This window comes from Anolis carolinensis, chromosome 4 (assembly GCF_035594765.1).
Source record: "Anolis carolinensis isolate JA03-04 chromosome 4, rAnoCar3.1.pri, whole genome shotgun sequence".
NCBI lineage: Eukaryota > Metazoa > Chordata > Lepidosauria > Squamata > Dactyloidae > Anolis > Anolis carolinensis.
The window spans coordinates 43855496-43876309 of NC_085844.1; the positions used below are offsets into that span (position 1 = coordinate 43855496).

Genomic DNA, 20814 nt, shown 5'->3' on the forward strand with positions numbered 1-20814 from the left:
GAACAAGTTTAAACTGTGGGTTGCCTTTTATTCTAGCTTCTAAGGCTTTTGTTTAAAGCATTTTCCAGAACTCTTCATGTTGGCCACAGTAAATATGACAAATGCAATCAAACTGAAATATAAAGCAATATTTTGTATAACATTATAGAATGACATTTGTATTATGAATATTTCAGACATCAGAAAGGCATGGATTGTTTTCTGGCCTAACAATTCCAGTCCTATTATCAGAGTGGGGTGGCCATCTGCACATTGGCAAAATGAGAGGTCAAAACCAGTCATAGGTTTGGATAAAATGTATCTTTGATCATTTATGTGGATAGATTTTTTGCATGTCAGGACAGATTTAAGAAACTGCAATCGCTCCTGGTGTGAGAGAATTGGCCATCTGCAAGGACGTTGCCCAGGGGACACCTGGATGTTTGATGTTTTACCATCCTGTGGGAGGCTTTTCTCATGTCCCAACATGGGGAGCTAGAGCTGACAGATGGGAGCTCACCCCACTTCCCAGATTTAAACCGCCAACCCTTTAGTCAGCAGTTTAGCTGGCACAAGGGTTTAACCCATTGCATCACAGAGGGCTCCATGTAGATAGAAAATTCAGAAATAAATTATATAATTTAAATTCTAATACAATGCAGGGGTGGGGTTTGAGATCATGGAGAAATTGCTCCAATGCCCAATGGAAGGCATTTGGCACAACTTTTTGTGAGATTTCAGAAGCCTCAGCTGTTCTAGGGGCCGATGCCCCCCTCCCCATCCACAGAAGTTGCATACCCCTGCTGTAAATTTTCCTGCAACAGCTGACTTTTTGACCATTCAGAACACTTCCAACTCTTTTGGACTGACATACAGTTGGGATGGAAAAAGACCTCCACCCTTCCAAACAGGCCAGTTATTGTGGCCATGAGACCTACAATTAAATTTAGCCACAAGATAGAGACAGCATTATGTAAGATTACTCCTAGCAATCCAAACTGGAGCACAATAGAATAGCCAATCTTCATTTCTGAAAACACAAAGGACAGCCACCATTCAGATTACAGGGTTGGTATACAGTAGGGAAAAATATGATTGTCTGTATAGATGAAACTGAACCTTTAATTTTATTAAAAGTCACTGAGTAAAAAAATGATGCTAAATTTGGAATAGTTCCTAGTATACTAAAGTGCTTCCCCTTCAGATGATAGAAAATCTTCTAGTTTCAATTCACATGTTCCTCATTTAAACAGCTGCTGTTGTTAAAGCTGGCTAATTAAATGGTTGCTAATTAAATTATTCATTCTCTTTGATGAAACAGTATTTCAGACCACAAAATGTCATTGCTCATCTTCATGTTAAATAATCAGTGCTTGGCAGATGTTTGATAACAGTGGGAAAGAAATCATTAATAAAATCAAGGGGACTGCACAGAAGTGATGATGCATTGGCTAAAAGAGGAAGAGATCCATTGGATTACTATTTACTTTAATGGGCTAAACTTGTATGTGTTTATTAGAAAATTAAATGTCTTGGAAAGGAGTAGTAAAGTTGGTCTTGCTGTGTTAAACAAGTATTTTATTTTATTTTATTCTTTCAGGCTTTTAAAATTGGTTTCAGAACTGGGTATGATAGGTGATCTTAATTTATTTCAGGTCCTGAATATTAATTTGGATTTTTTTTTATTTTTAAAAAGTACCTGGGTTTCTAAGACATCATTTTCATTGTGCTGTTATTTCACTTGATGGATTCAGTTTGTTTTTACCTCTTCTTTCTCTATACTGCCCCCTGTTAAGCTCAGCTCTACAAAATGTGTAACTATACACTTTGCTGCACTCCGTAGTCTCATCATATTACTTATATGTTATCCACATAATATCTTGTGGACATTTCATTTTCTTTTCGGCTTGATGAGCACCCTTGAACAGCCATTAATCAGCCCAAATATAATCTGGTAAGTGCTCCCCACATCGCAAATGAATGAAATTCAGTAAACCTATGAATGTGAAAAGACTTTAGACTGCTGTAGGAAGCAGACAGCATCTTCAGTAGCTGGCTTGTAGCATTGTTGCATTTTAAACAGTGTTGTTAGCCTACATTATATGGGCTTCTGTTTTGTTTCAATTGTGGTTTTGAAATAAAAGATTAACAGACATAATTGCTGGTCCAGAAAACATAGAGATATGTCCCAACTATACTTATTTCCCAAGAATTGTATTCCTGTATTTAATCTCAGGTAGCTCACAATACTATGCCACTTACTGTTAGTAAGCCAATAAGTATCAAGAACTGACACTGCATAGATCTTCTAGGTCAAATCTGAAATGATCTGTTGGAACCAACTAAAGCCAGTAGATCACAATAACGGGGGAGGCGGGGTCGCAGTGGTCTATATGGAGTCCATCCCCCTGACCAGGTGCCCTATCCCACAGTCAACCTCGTTCGAATGTCTCTACCTGAGAGTGGGTGGCCGGGACAGGTTAGGGATTCTGTTAGTGTACCGTCCACCCCGCTGCACTACAGTCTCCCTGCCTGAGCTAGCAGGGGTGGTCTCGGGCCTGGCGTTGGAGTCCCAGCACCTTTTGGTGCTGGGTGACTTCAATGTCCATGCAGAGGCCACCCTTTCAGGAGCGGCTCAGGACTTCATGGCCACCATGGCAGCCATGGGGCTGTCCCAAGTGGTATCTGGCCCCACACACAGTGCAGGACATACCTTGGACTTGGTTTTCTGTCAGGGATGGGAAGATGATGGAGGTGTGGAGGAGCTGACCATCGCTCCCTTGCCATGGACCGACCATTACCTGCTCAGGTTTAGACTGGCTGCACCCCCCAACCTCTGCAGGGATGGAGGACCTATTAAAATGGTCCACCCCAGGAGGCTTATGGATCCTGATGGATTCCTGACGGCTCTTGGGGAGTTTCCCGCCACTTCGGCTGGCGATTCTGCCGATGCCCTGGTTTCTCTCTGGAATAGGGAGTTAACCAGGGCAATTGACACGATCGCTCCAGAGCGCCCCCTCTCGAGTAGCGGAGCTCAACCATCCCCTTGGTTCACTGAGGAGTTGGCAGCAATGAAGCGAAAGAAGAGGGGTCTAGAGCGCGTGTGGCATTCGAAGTGGAACGAATCAGACCGAACACGGCTGTGCCTCTTTCTGAAGGCGTATGCCGCAGCAATAGATGCTGCAAAGAACGCCTTCTTTGCAACTAATATTGCGTCCGCGAAGAACCATCCGGCGGAGCTGTTTCGAGTTGTCAGAGGTTTGTTAAATCCCACCACTCAAGATGGGATCCCTGACAGCTCGGCAGCTCGCTGTGAAGCATTTGCTCGGTTCTTCGTGGATAAAGTCGCTCTGATCCGCTCTGGCTTCGACATCATATTAACGGCAGTCTCCGGGGATGTAACACGAGCACCTTCTTGTCCTATTTTGATGGATTCTTTTCAATTAATTGAGCTCGAGGATGCGGACAAGGTGCTTGGAGAGGCGAGGGCCACTACCTGCATCCTAGACCCCTGCCCATCCTGGCTGGTGAGAGAAGCCAGAGGGGGATTGGCCGAGTGGGTGAAGGTGGTGGTGAATGCCTCCCTTAGGGACGGCATTGTTCCAGCGAGCTTCAAATTGGCTGTGATAAAACCGCTGTTGAAAAAGCCATCACTGGACCCCACTCAATTGGATAACTATCGGCCGATTTCCAATCTCCCCTTTTTGGGCAAGGTCGTGGAACGGGTGGTGGCAGCGCAACTCCAGGCATTCTTGGTAGATGCTGATATTCTAGATCCGGCACAGTCTGGCTTCAGGCCGGGGCATGGCACCGAGACAGCCTTGGTCGCCTTAGTCGATGATCTTCGCCGGCAACTGGACAAGGGGAGTGTGTCCTTGCTGGTTCTGCTGGACCTCTCAGCGGCCTTCGATACCGTTGACCACGGTATCCTTCTGGGACGACTCGCCGGGTTGGGCATTGGAGGCACTGTTCTGCAGTGGCTCCGGTCCTTCCTGGAGGGACGATCCCAGATGGTGTCACTGGGGGACACCTGCTCGACTCCACAGCCATTGTCCTGTGGGGTCCCGCAGGGGTCGATATTGTCCCCCATGTTGTTTAACATCTACATGAAGCCGCTGGGAGAGATCATCCGGAGTTTCGGGGTAAGATGTCATCTGTACGCAGATGATGTCCAGCTCTGTCACTCCTTCTCACCTGTCACTAAGGAGGCTGTCCAGGTCCTGAACCGGTGTCTGGCCGCTGTGTCGGACTGGATGAGGGCCAATAAATTGAAATTGAATCCAGACAAGACGGAGGTCCTCCTGGTTAGTCGCAAGACTGAACAGGGAATAGGGTTACAGCCTGTGTTGGACAGGGTCGCACTCCCCCTAAAGACGCAGGTTTGCAGTCTGGGGGTGATCCTGGACTCATCGCTGAGCCTGGAGCCTCAGGTTTCAGCGGTGGCCGGGAGAGCCTTCGCACAACTCCGCCTTGTGCACCAGCTGCGCCCGTTCCTTGGGAGGTCTGACTTGGCCACAGTGGTCCACGCTCTGGTCACATCCCGGCTGGATTACTGCAACACACTCTACGTGGGGCTGCCTTTGAAGACGGCCCGGAAGCTCCAGCTGGTGCAGCGGGCGGCAGCCAGGTTAATAACGGGAGCGGCTTACAGGGAGCGTACAACCCCCCTGCTAAGCCAGCTAAGCTGGCTGCCGATATGCTACCAAGCCCAATTCAAAGTGCTGGTTTTGACCTACAAAGCCCTAAACGGTTCTGGTCCTGCTTATCTATCCGAACGTATCTCCTCCTATGAGCCCGTTAGAACCTTAAGATCTTCCGGGGAGGTCCTGCTCTCGATCCCACCTGCCTCGCAGGCGCGGCTGGTGGGGACGAGGGACAGGGCCTTCTCGGTGGTGGCTCCTCGGCTGTGGAACTCCCTCCCCAGCGATATCCGGCAAACCCCATCCCTCCTGGCATTTAGAAGAAAACTAAAAACTTGGCTTTGCACCCAGGCATTCAGCGAATAAGCTCATTGGCTGTTGTAATCGGGTCGCAAATCTGTAATTGTAGCAGTAGTGAATGACTGAGGATGGTGCAATATCGCTGCTTTGCAGCGTTTTAATTTTTGTATACTTTTTATCATGTTTTTATCATGTTTTATCATGTTTTATTTGTTTTGTTTTTATAGTATATTTGTTGCTGGCCCTCATGGCAGAATGTAAGCCGCTCTGAGTCCCCTCGGGAAGAAGGGCGGGGTATAAATGCATGTAATAAATAAATAAATAAATAAGTACCCATGTACAAGTACCACTTCCATCCCAACAACTAATTTCCTCTTAGCACGTCCCCAACCAATTCTAATTTGTAACACATTAGTCAATCTCAGCAGTGCAGGCATCTTTATTTTATAATTCTGAAAACAAATATTATCATTTCTCTCCAGCACCCCACTTTTTGCTTCTCTGATACCATTGCATGTAAAAATGCAGAAGAGATATGGACATCTGTAAAACCATTATTTTGGAGGGAATAAATTAAACACATTAGGCCAAATTTAACTTGCTCAAAATGAATATTAAAACAAAAAATATTTTGCCAACAGTTTTTTTTTTTGCAAAAAAACCTGCCTCTAAACCAGTGGTTCTCAATCTGTGGGTCTCCAGATGTTTTGGCCTTCAACTCCCAGAAATCCTAACAGCTGGTAAATTAGCTGGAATTTCTGGGAGTTGTAGGCCAAAACCCCTGGGGACCCACAGGTTGAGAACCACTGCTCTAAACCTAAGTGTTGATAACAGCCAATGATCAGAGTGACTGCAATTATATCTAATCCAAGACTTTGCTTAACCCAAGACTTGAAACTGTTATGTATAACTTGGTCTTAAACCATGACCCTTGGGTTCTGTGTGAAGCTATCGCTTTGCTAAGTCAACTAATCTGTGATGTGGAACAGTACAGGCTCTGGAGCAGCAACATGCTCTTGACTAGTCCTCGTTTATTTATTAAAACATTTCTGAATGGCTATTTTGTTCAAACATTCCTAAGTGGTTTATCTTGTTACATTATTTTGTTGGAAGCCCTTAGGTAAGATAAATACACATAAGCAGTGGTAAAACTATATTACAAGAAGCACAGAAATTACTGATGCTGAAACTACCTGGGAAAACAAGTAAGTCATTAATTGGTGGCAGAACCACTCTGCATTGGGATGTTGCATGGTAACAATGGATATATCTTTCTTTTGAGTGGCAACAAAACAGATTTCCATAGTGGAGTTCTTTAACCAGCACATAAATGATGTTGGTCTATATAAAAAGTAGTGATACTTCAAGCAAAGAGCTATTTAGGGGCCTATAAAATAAGAGTAACTTCTTGGCAGCTATTTCATGCAGAGTTTTCTTCACTATACGCCCCATGGAAATCCATAATCAGTACCCTAGATGTCACATTCTGCAGTAGCTACAATCTCTGAACCAGGTTGAAGAATTCCAAGACTGGTAGCATGGCATTAGTTGACAAGGGGGGGGGGGGAGTCAATAATAGCAAAAGCAAATAGCACATATAATTATTTTCAGAAAAAAGCAATACATTGCTGATAAAGTAAACCTCAAAAATCATCACACTTTGTTTTATTTTAAAGATATATGGAAGAAAGTTAGCCATTTGTATTTATTATACTAATGGCATTTTGCAACATTGTGAAATGACATGCTTTTTTACTTCAGCTTCATAAAGATACATTACATTCTAACTACATTATTTACAGTACCCATTTGGAATTAAGCTATACGCAAAACATTGTGTGTGCGCGAGCATTTGCATGCATGGATGAAACATTTGTTTCCAATCATGTTAACATTTGTAAGTTATAGTACCTTACATGATCTCACCATTAACAATTACTTAATGTATAAAATAATTTGTTTACAATTAAGCAGTCTTAAGTATTACCAAGAGAAAAATAATGTATTCATGATTCAAGTATTAATTTACCACAAATAGAAATCAACCCATGTTGAATACCCAAGAAAATATGAAGATATAAGGAACCAAATACAACATCTGTTGACACAGTGGTCAGATAGCCTTTCCTTTGTACAAACTTCGTTTCATACACAAAATTTAAATAATCATATAAAAATACCTCCAAGCTATGTGTATAAAGTGCAAATGGAACATAATGATATTTCATTTTTAGAGCTGTGCCTCATCTCCAAGAAATCTAATTATACTCTGATATATATATATATATATATATATATATATATATACACACACACACACACACACACACACACACACACACACTAAAATTTAAAAGAATCACTGTTGCCTAACCACTGAAGAGCTGAGGTTCCAATTAGGACTACTATTAAGATTCATTCTATACATTTAACCTTTCATGTTTGACAACTGGTGTCATAAAAATGGTAGCACCCTATAAGATGTAAAATCTCAGATCTCCTATATTCTAACTCTTAGTTTTTAAAAATACCACTACAAACTCATAATTATCTTCAAACTTCATTTTGTTGTCATTTTCACAAATACAAAGTTTCACTATGTAAACTATGTCAGATCTTGTGATGACTCATGGGCCTTGTAGTCCTGTTCCTAGTACTATTGTGGCAGACGAAGAGGAAAACATGGGGTTTTCGCCAGTTCAGCAAGAGCCGGAGTCTCTTCACCTGCAGGATGTTGATGTTTGCCCTCAAGAATTCAGCCAAACAGGCCTTGGGCAGAACTCCCCCCCGTTTTCCAGGAGGGAAAATTTTTCTAAAGATAGGGGAGTCAGGGAGGCTAATCGGAGAAGCCTGAGAATCGCTGCCAAACAAATGGCTGATTAGGTCTGCTTCCCTTGGGAAATTCTAAGGAGTCATGCATCTGGACAGTGTTGGGTTTCGCTTCTCGTTCTCTAGGGAAAGAGTTCTGTTGGCGGGAAAACGAGACCCAATATAAGTGTTTGGCGCGAGGGATTCTTTGCGGAGTCAATTGATCAGCTTGAGGAGAGAGATCGTGTGTGGACTTCGTAATCCCAGTTCCTTGCTTCCCGGATCAAGCTTCAAGCCTTGCCTTGTCTCACGGTTTTACCACGGACTCTGTTCATGCTTCATGTTCGTCTTGCCTCCAGTCACGGATCTAGTCAATAATCAAGTTTATTTCCAGCCTTGTTGTCAAGCTTCATTGGACTTTAAAGACTCTGTTATTTCCCCACACTATTGCTTGGCAAAGTGTGTGTTTCGGTCAAGTGGATTAAAACTTTGAACTCTAATATCTTATATTGGACAATACATTCCTGGACTATATTTGACCTCATCTGAAAGGTCTGCTTCTGAACTATATTCTTCACTTGTTTTTATTGATTTTATATATTTCTTTAATAAAGATATTAGATAGAGACTGGCCTCTGTGTAAGGTTATTGGTGCTCTGCAGCCAGGGTCCTGACAGATCTTCCAGAGAAGAATTTGCTACAGCTGTTAAAATAATCTTCTTTTCTATTCTTAATTAAAGGTTTAGTCTTGGAACAGCTGCCTACAGTTTTTAATGAAACTAATGCCGATGTGTCAAAGGGTGATGGATATATATGAGAAACAACTATATCTGAACTTCAGTAGATGGATGATACCATGTCACTTTGCAGGAATGGATAAGGAATTAAGCAGTTGTGCACATGTACATTTCATGCACAGACAATCATTTCTTTGTATAACCAACCTGAATATATGGTACCACAAAAGGAAAGCAACAACAAGGTACATAGAATTTGTAGACACATTGTTGAAATATTGGCATAATTGTTTATAATACTTACAGTATCAAAACTATTTATATAAAATACTTTTATATACATTTCAACTGTGACAAATTCTAAGCATGTTTTATTTATTTTATATGTTGAATTAAAATAAATGTAGACTAAAGGCTAAAAGGAACTCAACAAAATTGGTATGGATAATGCCTACATCAAACAAAGCAACATAGGACTTGCTTAATCAGCAGGTAGGTACTTACAGAGAGTAGTATTTGGATGGCACTGTGAATGACCTCTAGGTACTGGAAGTCCATGATGCAGCCTGTCACAGAGACATAGGAAAAATCCTCTAAGATCCCAGGAGCTGAAGGACGCACCACTCTTCGTATGCAGCCTGGTCCATGTTCTCGCCACCAGGATCGATGCATTGAGATGTTAAAGGTCATGAGATCTGTTTCCTGGAGAGGAGTGGGGGACAACAGGCTTTGTTACATTTCAGCTCCATTTAATTAACCTACTTAAATATTAAAAAGTGGTACAAAAATGTTATTCCAAATGATATACCACTATGTTGGCAAAGCATGAAATTTGGCTACAAAGCAAGGCTATCAACATGAATAATTTTTGGTATTGTCATCCAAGTTACATATAAGTCTAACAATTATTTTATCCTTAGAGCATCTTCCTCTGTTTTTTGTATTTCTAATTGAATAATTCTGTTAAAATTGGTATTTTCCCCAAAATTGGAGAGGGCCCTTCCACTCTGATAAATTTTAATGAACATAATGACCAGATCAGACTAATACGAGTATATTATGATCCCTCATAAGAAATTGAGAGTATGGCAGAAGTACATATCAACCCTTACTTATTCTTTGCAGCACTAAATGCTATAAGGCATATTTCCACCGCACTTAATGCCAGCCATCGTTTATGTTAAGAAAGATTTACAAATCAGATTTCAAACAGTATTGTAATTGTGTGCCTTCAAGGTGTTTCTGACATGTTGAGGTTTTCTTCACAGGATATTTTCAGGGGAAGATTTGCCTTTTTCTGAGGTTGTGACAGTATAACTTGTCTAATGGGTTTTAATAACAGAGTAGGGGTTCAAATAATAGCTCAACGCTCAAACCACTACACAACTCTGGTTCCCTTCAAGCAATGATTTAAAGATAATTATGACGGGAATTAATCTCAATACATTTGTAACATTGTACAATGGTTATGGTTGAAAAATTCTGACGAGGTGGGAGGTATAGGATGAGCTCAGATGTTAAGAGAAGACAGAATAGTTCATTTGCATATTAAGCTTCAATCAAAATTGAAGCTACGGTCTTGAATGCAAACTGACAAACTTCCCCCTTTTCTTCAGTTCTCACCTTATTTTTCCAGAGTTTCCTTAATCACCTTGCTCCTCATCCATGATCATTTCTCCTTCTTTGCCACCTGTTCTATTCATCAAATGTTTTAAACATCCATGTGCCCTCTCCCTAGCGTTTCACCTTCACCTTATGAGATGGCATTCCACAGATTTTGTAGAGAGTCCCATGTGCCACAGATGTTGTCTAAATGATATAATGCAATGATGATGACAACTATCAGCTGGAACAAAGCTCATTGAAAAGACGTCTTCAGTTGCAAAGTGTTCAGCTCAGCTGGCCTCATTAGAATGATAGATTGACTCATTAGTTTCTCATCACTTAATAGAGTATGTTAGTGCCATTAGCCATGTAGCATACATCCCTTCTCTCATGGTGTCATTAGCATCAAGGAGGTGGCTATCAAACTAATCTTAACAACTCCAAACAGTTACTGAGAATCTATACCAGCATGGACCAAACTGCAACACAAAAATGAAAACAAAATATCACCAGGCCATGATTGAGTAGAAATGCAAAAATTATAGAAAGTTGACCCTATGAGGGAAAAAACTTCCCCTCCAGATTTGTGAGGTGGGGGGCGGACCACTGTGACTTCACATGGCATAAACAAATCAAATTAGAGTTCATTCAAAAACTAAATCCAATTGTTCTACAAATTGAGCTACAAGGCTTCGAACTGAATGGAATACCTGCAGTCTGAAAAAAACTTTTTTTGCCCGTTTATGAGAAAAGTAGGGGGAAAGCCCTAATAAAATAGAAATAGAAATAATAATAAGAATGAAAGAAATACATAAAATGAAAACTAGGAATGAGAATGTGAGATACTGTTTTCATAGACTAATGCTAAAATCTACCTGCTTCATAATGTTTGGAAATAATACCGTATGAGGATTAATATATAGCCTTCTTGTCTTACATATTTTATTTCTAACTCAAAAGGACAATATTTCACTATGCGTTTTTTCATTTTCTGTTGGGAGGAGGATTTAGTGGGGAAAACTGGGTTTTCTGAATTATTCAATTGTTAATTTATTTAATTATTTTGTATCCTGTTTTTCTATATGTAGGGACTTGGGCCTTTACATCTTTATGTCACAATAAGAAGAATGAATTGTCACTGAAACAAGAAGCATGTGCAATCCAAAATATTCATGTCCACAAGAAACATTGACCACTGCTAGGGATTCTTCACTAATTTTCTTCCTGAAGGAAGCAACAGGTAACAGCAGAAATTTTCTTCTCACAGCAAAAGTTTTTTAAAACTGTCCAGTTTTTAAAGACTATGATATTTGAAACCTTATAATTATTTTGGCAAAATTCATGGGTGACTGTTTATCACAATCCTGTTTAGTGTAAGCTTGTCTTATGCAGAAAATGCTGTTTTGTTTGCCAAAACAATGATGTGTAAATTCTGCACATGCTAAATCCTGAATACTGAAGATTCTCATTAGTTGATTCTCATCAAGATCCCTCAACTTTAAAGATACACTCTGTGTATCTCAGCTCAGCAGTCACAACAGCTCAGCAGTCACAACAGCCAGGGGCAGATGGGTTCACTGATGACTTGGTTTCAGAAGGGATTACGGGCTTTCCTGGGATTCAAAGTGATACAGGCCAAGGGAATGAAATTGCTTCAGATAGTGATGGATACCAAGAGAATGTAGTTGCCTCAGACAGTGTTGAGCCCCGTCACAGGAGTCAGAAGCAACATTCTTAGATAAGAGGTCGAGTGAAGATGAATTAACAGAAAGTTCTCATGAGAAAACACTTGGAGGTATGGAGCTGAGCAAGGATCTTTGTTTTCAGATTAGGGCAGAGAGCCAGCTCTGTAGATCAATATGGTTACGTGAGAAGGTCCAAGGGAAGCATCATGCCTGCGTATTAACAGTTGTTTGCCCTAAATTTGGTTAAAGAAAGGTTGGTGTTCGAGAGAGAACCTAGGCCTGAGTTCTTGTGTCAAGTCAAGCCCTATTTTTGGATTTAAGTATTTTGAAAGTTTTTTTGTATTCTTGTTGCTTATGGATTTATGCTGCATTTGTGATTTTTTGCTATTCTTGGATTGTGTGATCTTTGGACTTTGGAATTCCTGTGTAGAGACATTGGAATTCCTGTGTAGATATCACTTACTACTAAACCTGTTTTGGATTATTCCCTTTCTTTCTTTATTACTTCTTTTTCATATATTTTATGTGTTTTTATAATAAACTGTTTGCTTATATTTGGACTCTTCTGTGGTACTGTGGTCATAGGTGGCTCCAGATGTGGGATGCAACACACTTTTTAAAAATATGAAATATTCCTTGCATGTGTTGTTGAAGGCTTTCATGGCCAGAATCACATGGTTGTTTTGTGTTTTCCGGGCTGAATGGCCATTTTCCAGAAGTATTCTCTCCTGATGTTTCACCCACATCTATGGCAGGCATCCTCAGAGGTAATACTTCTGGAACATGACCATATAGCCAAGAAAACACACAACAACCCTATTCCTCACATCTTTACCACTGAAATGCACGTGGCTTGCATCTCTTTTGAAATACGTTTTTTTCTCAGTTCATCCATTTGAATTTCTAGTGGTTCCTTCCCTCATTAAACTTAACAAAGCTTCTTATGATGATCATAAGCACTAGAATATCCCCGTTACTGTGTCAAAGGCATTTTTCTACATTCATATTGTACAGTATCTAATTAAGAAATAGTTCCAGCTTTTAAGATTTCAATTGAAATGTATTGGAAGGAATCACCATGACTAACTATTCTTCCTGATGAATTTTAATATACAGGTGGCCAGCATTTCAAACCCATAAAAAAAATCTAAGAAACCACAAAGAAGCCTAATAATTTGCCAGTAATCTATTCACAACTAATGAGGAGTTAATCTGAAAGTCATCAGGGGAAATAAAAATCATATTAAGGTTGCATTCATAAGCACATTTAATTTGGAAGCAAGTTCCACAGAAGGCAAAGGTTTACATGGAAATACATCTTATTGAATTGTCAAATAGGGAACCCTTTCATGACCAGTTTGAGGTGACAGTTGCATTTCAAATAGGATAAGAAGACACAATACACACAATTTGAATACCTATCAATGTAAACAAAAATACATAAGTCTAAATATATCTTTATGAGTAATTTAAAACAATCTTGACAACTTAATTAAACATAAAATGAGGAGTAATAGTCATGAATATAGTTAGAAAATAATAATGTACATGATTCTTTTATCGTATGACAATGCTGTGCCAGATGCACAGATACTCCTAGTATATATTTCACCTGAATAGTATTATGGAGAAGCCTTTCCTTATAAAATGTTCTCAGAAGTCCAAGCCATCTTGGATAATAATCCAGGATTCTGATTTAGAGGAGAAAAGGCTTAGAGATCATTTGTTTTTATCAATACTGTTCAGGTAAAATAGATAGTAGCAGTATCAGCACACATTTGTCATATGATAAAGAAATAATGATCATTATTGTTTTCTAAATATTTTAAGGCTTATTACTCTTCACTACATGCTTAAATGATAGGGTTGCCTTAGGGTTGCCATAAGTGGTAAACAACTTGAAGGCACACAACCATGACACAATTGTTCTTTTTGGCATACTAATTTGTAAAAGGTAGATGGCAAAAAAGCACTGGCAACTCAGTAGCAACATACATTTATTACACCTTTCCCCTACACATGACACAATTCTTGATATTAAAGGACATCTACCTTGCCAAAATAGACTCACACCAAATTTAAATAGTCAAGAGTGTGAGTCAGTATCAAATATTTGCTTTATTGGGAATCATTATTATAAGGTGATCTGTCATCTTGCTAAAGCTTCTTTGTTATCTCTAAGCATACCTGCAACCTTCTTTACACCTAGGCAAAATATTTTTTTCTAAATGGTTGTATTGTTGGGAACTTTTCTTTGTGGTGATACAGCAAACTTTGGGGTAACTCAGACTTTAAATGACAATTATGACCCATTAACATAATAAAAGATCTGGCCCCGGTAAAAAAGAAATCAGTAAAGAAGAAGTGGTGTGATGATTCAGAAGTAGAACACTTTTAAATTCTTTTTGGTGTGTGTGTATATGTGTGATTGTGTCTGCACTTTGAATTTTACCACTATCACTAATACCTACTGTTTTGGCAATAGCTATGCTAAAAATGTTTCAATTGCAAAGTGGCATCATGAAATGCATTGGCTAGATTTAGATATAAACCTCTGTTACCATTTTTAATAAAGACCCTTTGTATTTTTCTTTTCAAAAAAGAAAGATACTTGTTCTTAGAAATAGATACACTGATACACCCAACAGAAGACCTGGAAAGCTTCCCAGAATTTATATTGGCTGAAGTAACAATGATTCAGACTTCTGAAACAAGTATTTCCAATGAGGAACATTGTCTCTATAAATCATTGTCACCAAAGGGTTTTATGTATACTTCTGGGAAGACAGATGAGTAATTTTGAAAAACAGAATGGGAGGAAATGTCCCCTGAGTTGTCTGCTTATAATGAGGGGTGTCACAGCCTCTCTCTTGTTATCGCCCATAGTATCACATCTAGAATCACAGAATCAGAGAAGGAAGAGGCCACATGAGCTATCCAGTCCAACCCCCTGCTATGCAGGAAAAGCACAATCAAAGCATCCCTGACCGATGGCCATCCGGCCTTTGTTTAAAAGCCTCCAACGAAGGCATTTCCACCACACTCCAAAGCAGAGAGTTCCACTGCTGAACAGTTCTCACGGTCAGGAAGTGCTTCCTAATATTCAGATGGAATCTCTTTAGAAACAACCATAAAAAAAAACAACACTGGCTCTATTGGACAGATAATTATTCTAAAAGAACCAACCTTATCCTCCTCCTTTTGACACACCGTATCGAAGCTTCAGAAGGGTACTGACTGCTATTTGCATTTCTATGCCTGTTCTAGGCTTACTCAGATCCACAAAAATCATCTGAATGATCAGAAAATAGAGAGCTATTGTGACTGACCAGTTTGAATATTATTTTTTAATCTATCCTTTCCTGGGATGTACACCTTGATAGCACAGAAAAGTTCATTTGTCTTTGACTAGCTAAGCAAGCAGGTCAATAAAACTATCCCAGAAAATCTAAAGGCCCATTACTTAATTGTTGTTGTTGTTATGTTATTATGTTTAGTTGTCAGAGCTGCATTGTGTGGAATGTTGGGGCTTTTGTTTAAAGAGATCACTGGCTGAAAATTTTAATTATTCTTCCTGTTGTTATTTCTGTTATTGTTGTTGTTGTTGTTGTTGGCCTTCAAATTGGCTTTGATTTATGTAATCCCTTTCACAAGTTTTTCTTGACATTAATGCCTTCTTCTGAGGCTAAGGCCCCTTCTACACTGAAATGGATTTGATGAGTCTACACTGTCATATAATCCAATTCAAAGCAGATAATCTGGATGTTATATGGCAGTGTTGAAGAGCCCCTAAGAGAAAGTGAGTTGCCATGGCTGAGTGGGGATTTGAATCCTCTTCTCCAGAGTCATTGTCCAACACTCAAACCTAGGATACCACAGGACTGAACCATGACAGTCACAGCAGAATCAAAATACTACACTATTGCTGTGTTATGGGAAAGAACCTTAAGTAAGCTTTCTTCTTGAAAGCTGTACTGATTATTTATTTTAGACTCCCAATAGGTTTAATTACCTAATGGCATGTGTGTTCATTTAAAAAAAAAACAAATGTCTACTTCTGAAGTTCTCTCTCCTTGATTCTAAGACAAAATAAATTAGTTTCACCTTCCTTTTGTCACCTTTCCCTACTAATCCAGATGGACACCAACCAGCATTGGCCTTGTGCCAAAATGCTTAGCAGAAATGCATTAACTTGACTAAAGAATAAGAAAGTTAAAGAATGAAAAGTAAGCCTGTTGGCAGATGTTTGGGAAAGAATTCTTATAATTTATTAAATATCAAATTAATGTGTTTGTTACAGTGGCCTGCAAAGAGAAATTAGAATTTATTTAATCTATGCCACTAAGGAGTGGATTAATAAAGAATCAGCTAGAGAGTGGGGAATTTGTAGATATCTTTACTTGTTAGTTTTTGTGTGTGCTTTATTTTGTCTTTTGTTTTTAATGGTCTCTTGTAGTGGAAGATATTGTGTATTTTAATGTGTTTTATTTTATTTTTTCTTGAATAAAATTGGCACACTAAATCTGTATCACTATCTAGTGAAGACTGAAGAAACTTTACTATCTCCAGTTCATCTTGTCACAAAAATAATCAGCTGGTTTAAAATGTTAGACCACCTTAACACTGAGTGTTAATGAGTAGTGAAAAGTTAGGGGTGCTTGTGATCCTTTTTCTAACTATTATTTACCTGACATATCTAAAATCAAATAGAAACCAAGGTGCTTGGAAAACATGTCTACTGTTACAGAAGACCACAAGGGTTCTCTCTAAGCACTGATTTGTGAACATGAACCTTTCTTCCATCCCTTCAAAAACAGTGATTTTGGAAAAGATGAGAAAGTTTCTATTGATTATTGTAGTAATCAAATATTTTCATGTAGGCGAAAACACCTTTATTAAGTGACTTTGTGAAAACCATTTGTTGTGGTGGTGTGCCTTCAAGTCATTTTGACTTAAGATTACATTAAGGACCTCTAACTGAAAATTCCACGAAAGAGAAGAAGGCTCTCTAAGGGTGCTAAGACACTTTTACTTTAAGTAGAAATGGGGGAATGTGAAGGGGAAGAGAGCAGGCAGAAAAATCCCTGAGCACATCAATTTACATTTCAAAAAGGTTAAGGTAGATGGATAAAATATGAGGGCACTTTAGGTCACAGAAAATTACTAAACTTTATTACTACTGTTATTTCTAAGACACAGTTAACACTTGAAGGACTGAATGTTAGCACTTGTTCAACAAATAGAGGTAATTTCCCACATATTTCCCATGGATATGTCCTCTTCTATAGATCACACACGCCTTTGCCTTGACAGGATTACTCTTCAAATTGTTAAGTTGTATGCAGTCCATTACCCATGTATTTATTTGATTTTGTCCAACATTTCTCATAACAGCTAGAGTATATGGATTAAATTACCAGATGCCAAGAACAATCACAATCATTGCCTCTTACATAAATGCACCAGCACATTTCTAATCTTACTGTTTCTTTGTAAGGGATTTTATTATTGATTGAAAACATTGAAAACATCCCAAAAATTGAGAAGGCAGCTGAAGATAAGATTATTTTAAAATGCAATGAAGATACAACCAAAATGCAGGAAAACAGTATCACTGAAAAGAAGGAAAGGAGTAGCACTGTCCAGACAAATAAAACAGTAAGAATACAACATACATTAGGTTCACTTCATAGTGAAATGTATTGGGCCAGTGGTCTGCAGACTGCATGGCTGTATTAAACAACAGATGCATGGAGGATAAAGCTACCAATGGTTACTTTGATACATGCTTCCTTCAAGATCAGAAACACAGTATGCCTCTGAATGCAAGTTGCTGTAAATGAGAGCGGGTGTTGCTACTCTCATGTCCTGTTTGTGCATCTTGGACCATGGAACACAGGATATTGGACATGGCTTTGATGTAATTAATACGGACTCTTCTTATGTCTTGCAGATAACTTGATTTAATAATTCATCATAAAAGCATAGGCCAATATTTAACAGTGTCATTCTATTCATGCAAAGAACATTGTGCTCGTGGCCATCTCATTCTGGAAGGGACTATAGTTGCTGTAATAAGAGTCATGGGAGATCAGACCAAAGGCATTTATATAGTCTAGCACTCTGTTCACTTTGTAAGCACAGAGATCAGCTTGTTGTTTATGAAGCCCAAACTGTATGAAACATAAAACACTTCCTCAGTGTCATCATCAATATTAGACTGAAGCCAACTTCTGAAGCCAATTTTGTGAACTGAAATACTTGGAAGATTACACAAATGAATCTGGATAATCCCTGGCTGTTGATATTTTGCAGGAAATGTTGGTTTTTGGAGGTTTTATACAATGCACGGTTGGCTTTCTGAGGAACATTCATTTTGTTAATTCAGCATTGCAGAGGGGAGTCTTGGCTAGAATGCTGGGTAAGTCATCATAAACTTTTGAACATTAAAATTGCTTAACTAATAGAGAAATAGATCAGCCAAGTATAATCATTACTTACTTATCAATTGTTATAGGGTGGCTGATAAGAAGATTTCTATAGTTCAAAAGACTGCATGCAATTACTTTAAAGTAATTTGCCCTCATAAAGTAGTCAGTAGCTTAGAGGCAGCTATACTTTTGGAATGACTTAATGTCTTTTAACCAATATCTCGCACTACATTCATCTGACTGAAAAGATCCTTTGGGTTCTATAACTCTGGATGTAGTTTGAATTATAATGAAGCAGGTCTAACCCCTGTCTTTCACTTCTGCATAAAATTATTCCAGGCTATTATATATAAGGTCAGCCTAAATCTTCAGAGATACTGCTTTCACTCTTCTGCTAAAATATGGCTGTACAGCTAAGTAAAAGCAAAGCGCTCCTCTGTCAGTTTCCTTGCCATCTGCAGTGCTGACTGGAGATACAGTCTTGTCTTTTGGGTTCAGTAGTCAGTGCTTGAGCATTAGTGAATAAGAAACACATACCAATTTAGAAGAATGGGCATGAGTTATAGCTTTAGAATTATAAATTGTTACAGGATTAATTGCTCTCAATAGCTCAGCAGAATGGCAAGAACAAGATTCAGAGCTTGAAATAGTTCCATACAGCTTTCATCTAGTATGCTCATTAAATGAAGCTGTCGACTACTTTGATTCCAGTTTTGGTGTACAGTATCTCTTTGTTCCCTCTTTTTCCGCAAGCTCCATGTCTATAGTAATTAATTTGCTATCTAACCTGCAATTTTTATGATAATGTTGCTTTACAGAAGTTATAGAGTAAGATGCAATTATCTACTTGTAAAGGTATCATTTCTTTCATTAGTACACTGTAATTACTAAGGGCCTGCATTGTTAAACTGAAGAAACAAAATGTGATGGATAGTATTATCTTTGAAATTTACATTTCTGATCAAAACTTTTAGAAACAACACCACCATTAAGTACTACATTGTGTAGTTATTTTAAATACAGTTAAAGACATTCATATTCATAAATACTTTCAAAATATATTTCTACATTACTCCAGTAGCAGAAGAGAAGCATTGTGCCCATTAGTTCTCCTGAACCTCTTGACAGCCTTCAATATTATGCAACGTGTCATCTTTATTCAGATAGGGCTTGGCATTAGGAGCACTTATACTGCAATAGTGTCAGTCTCTCCTATCAGATCATGCCTATAAGATTGGTGCTTTGGGAACCACTGTTCAGCAACACCATCTTTAGTTTGTGGTGTCCCTTTTGTATTCTACATGAAGCTGCTTGGAAAGACCATCCACATTTTGGAAGTAAGCTGCCATCAATATACTTTTAACACTCTGTTCTATTTACCCTTATGACCTAATAAACACCAAATACACAAAGTTGTCTGAGTTCTATAATGGAATGGATTGATGATGAACAAACTGAAATGAATCCTGACAAGATGGAGGAATCATTTGTCCATCTGGCTTTGAGACTGGTATTTCAGTTCTTTTTCAAGGCATGTTGCTTCTACTGAAAGATCAGATTTTAATCTGGATGTGTTACCTGGCTTCAAGCAGCCTTTGGATTACCAAGCAGTTATGGGATACAGTATACATTTGGATAATTTACCTTTACTATATCAGCAATCTCCCCTGAATCTACAGGGCAGCCAAGACTTAGTCATATCATTTCTAAACTTCTTCAATTTACTGCAGGCATGGTAATTCGGCAGTGTCCAAATAATAATAATAATAAACTTTATTTTTAACCCACCCTCTCTCCCCTAGGGCACTCAGGGCAGCTTCCAAAAAATAAAATAAAATAAAATAAAATGGCAAACATTCAATGCCATGTGCAAATAACAGAATAAGCAAGGGTTAGGGTTAGGGTTGAATTATCAACGAAAGATTACTAGTGCCTCACCAAACTACCAGTCCTAAGATACCACAGATTCATCCCTGGCAGTTAAAATGGATGATAATGCTAAAATAATTATAATAGAGGGAATAATTTGGTGCAAAATATTGTGCTGAAACATGGATCATACTGAAAGTGTTCAACTAATTGCCAGGTGGTTTCACTTCAGGGTATTGTTTTAATCTTTTAATTCCTACATGGCTTCAGGCTTGGCTATGTCCACTTCAATGCATGAATATTATGATATACAGGAAGGAAATCCTCTAGAGCAGGGTTTAAACTTTCTTGAATCATGATTCCTTTTCGCCTGAGACTCCAGGTATATAAAATAGGTGTACAAAACAAACATTTAATGATAGCAAATCCTAAAAAATATATTTTAAAATAGTTCTTTGGGTTTTTTTTTCAGCAGTCGACCTATGCAGAGAATTCAAGGAGAAATAAATCTTCATAGATAGTGACTTCATGGGCAGATACTGTATGCCAGTACCAAAATGAAGTATTGGGGAAGGGAGGAGTATGAAATGCAAGTGGAACACCTGAGTCAGGAGGCAAAAGGGTGAAAAAGGAGAAGAAGAAACCCATATAGACTCTATGCCTCCCTCACTGTGACAAAGACCCATAAGGACAGAGAGAGGGCGGAAGGAGAAACCAACATATACACAGGCAGGAAGGAAAGTTGAGACTGACATGTTGT

At 38.8% G+C, this 20814-nt stretch overlaps 1 protein-coding gene across 2 annotated transcripts in view; it reads right to left on the reverse strand.

Moving 5' to 3' along the window:
- The window catches only part of nkain3 (sodium/potassium transporting ATPase interacting 3), a 269522-nt gene that overhangs the window by 65296 nt on the left and 183412 nt on the right, over window positions 1–20814 (reverse strand). For both annotated transcript variants that reach the window (XR_010005979.1, XM_008108514.3), the window contains exon 4: window positions 8969–9166. Coding sequence is in view for 1 of the 2 variants with exons in the window: in XM_008108514.3 (XP_008106721.1) it covers window positions 8969–9166 (198 nt within the window). In the remaining variant the exon portion in view is untranslated. The remainder of the gene's footprint in view (window positions 1–8968; window positions 9167–20814) is intronic.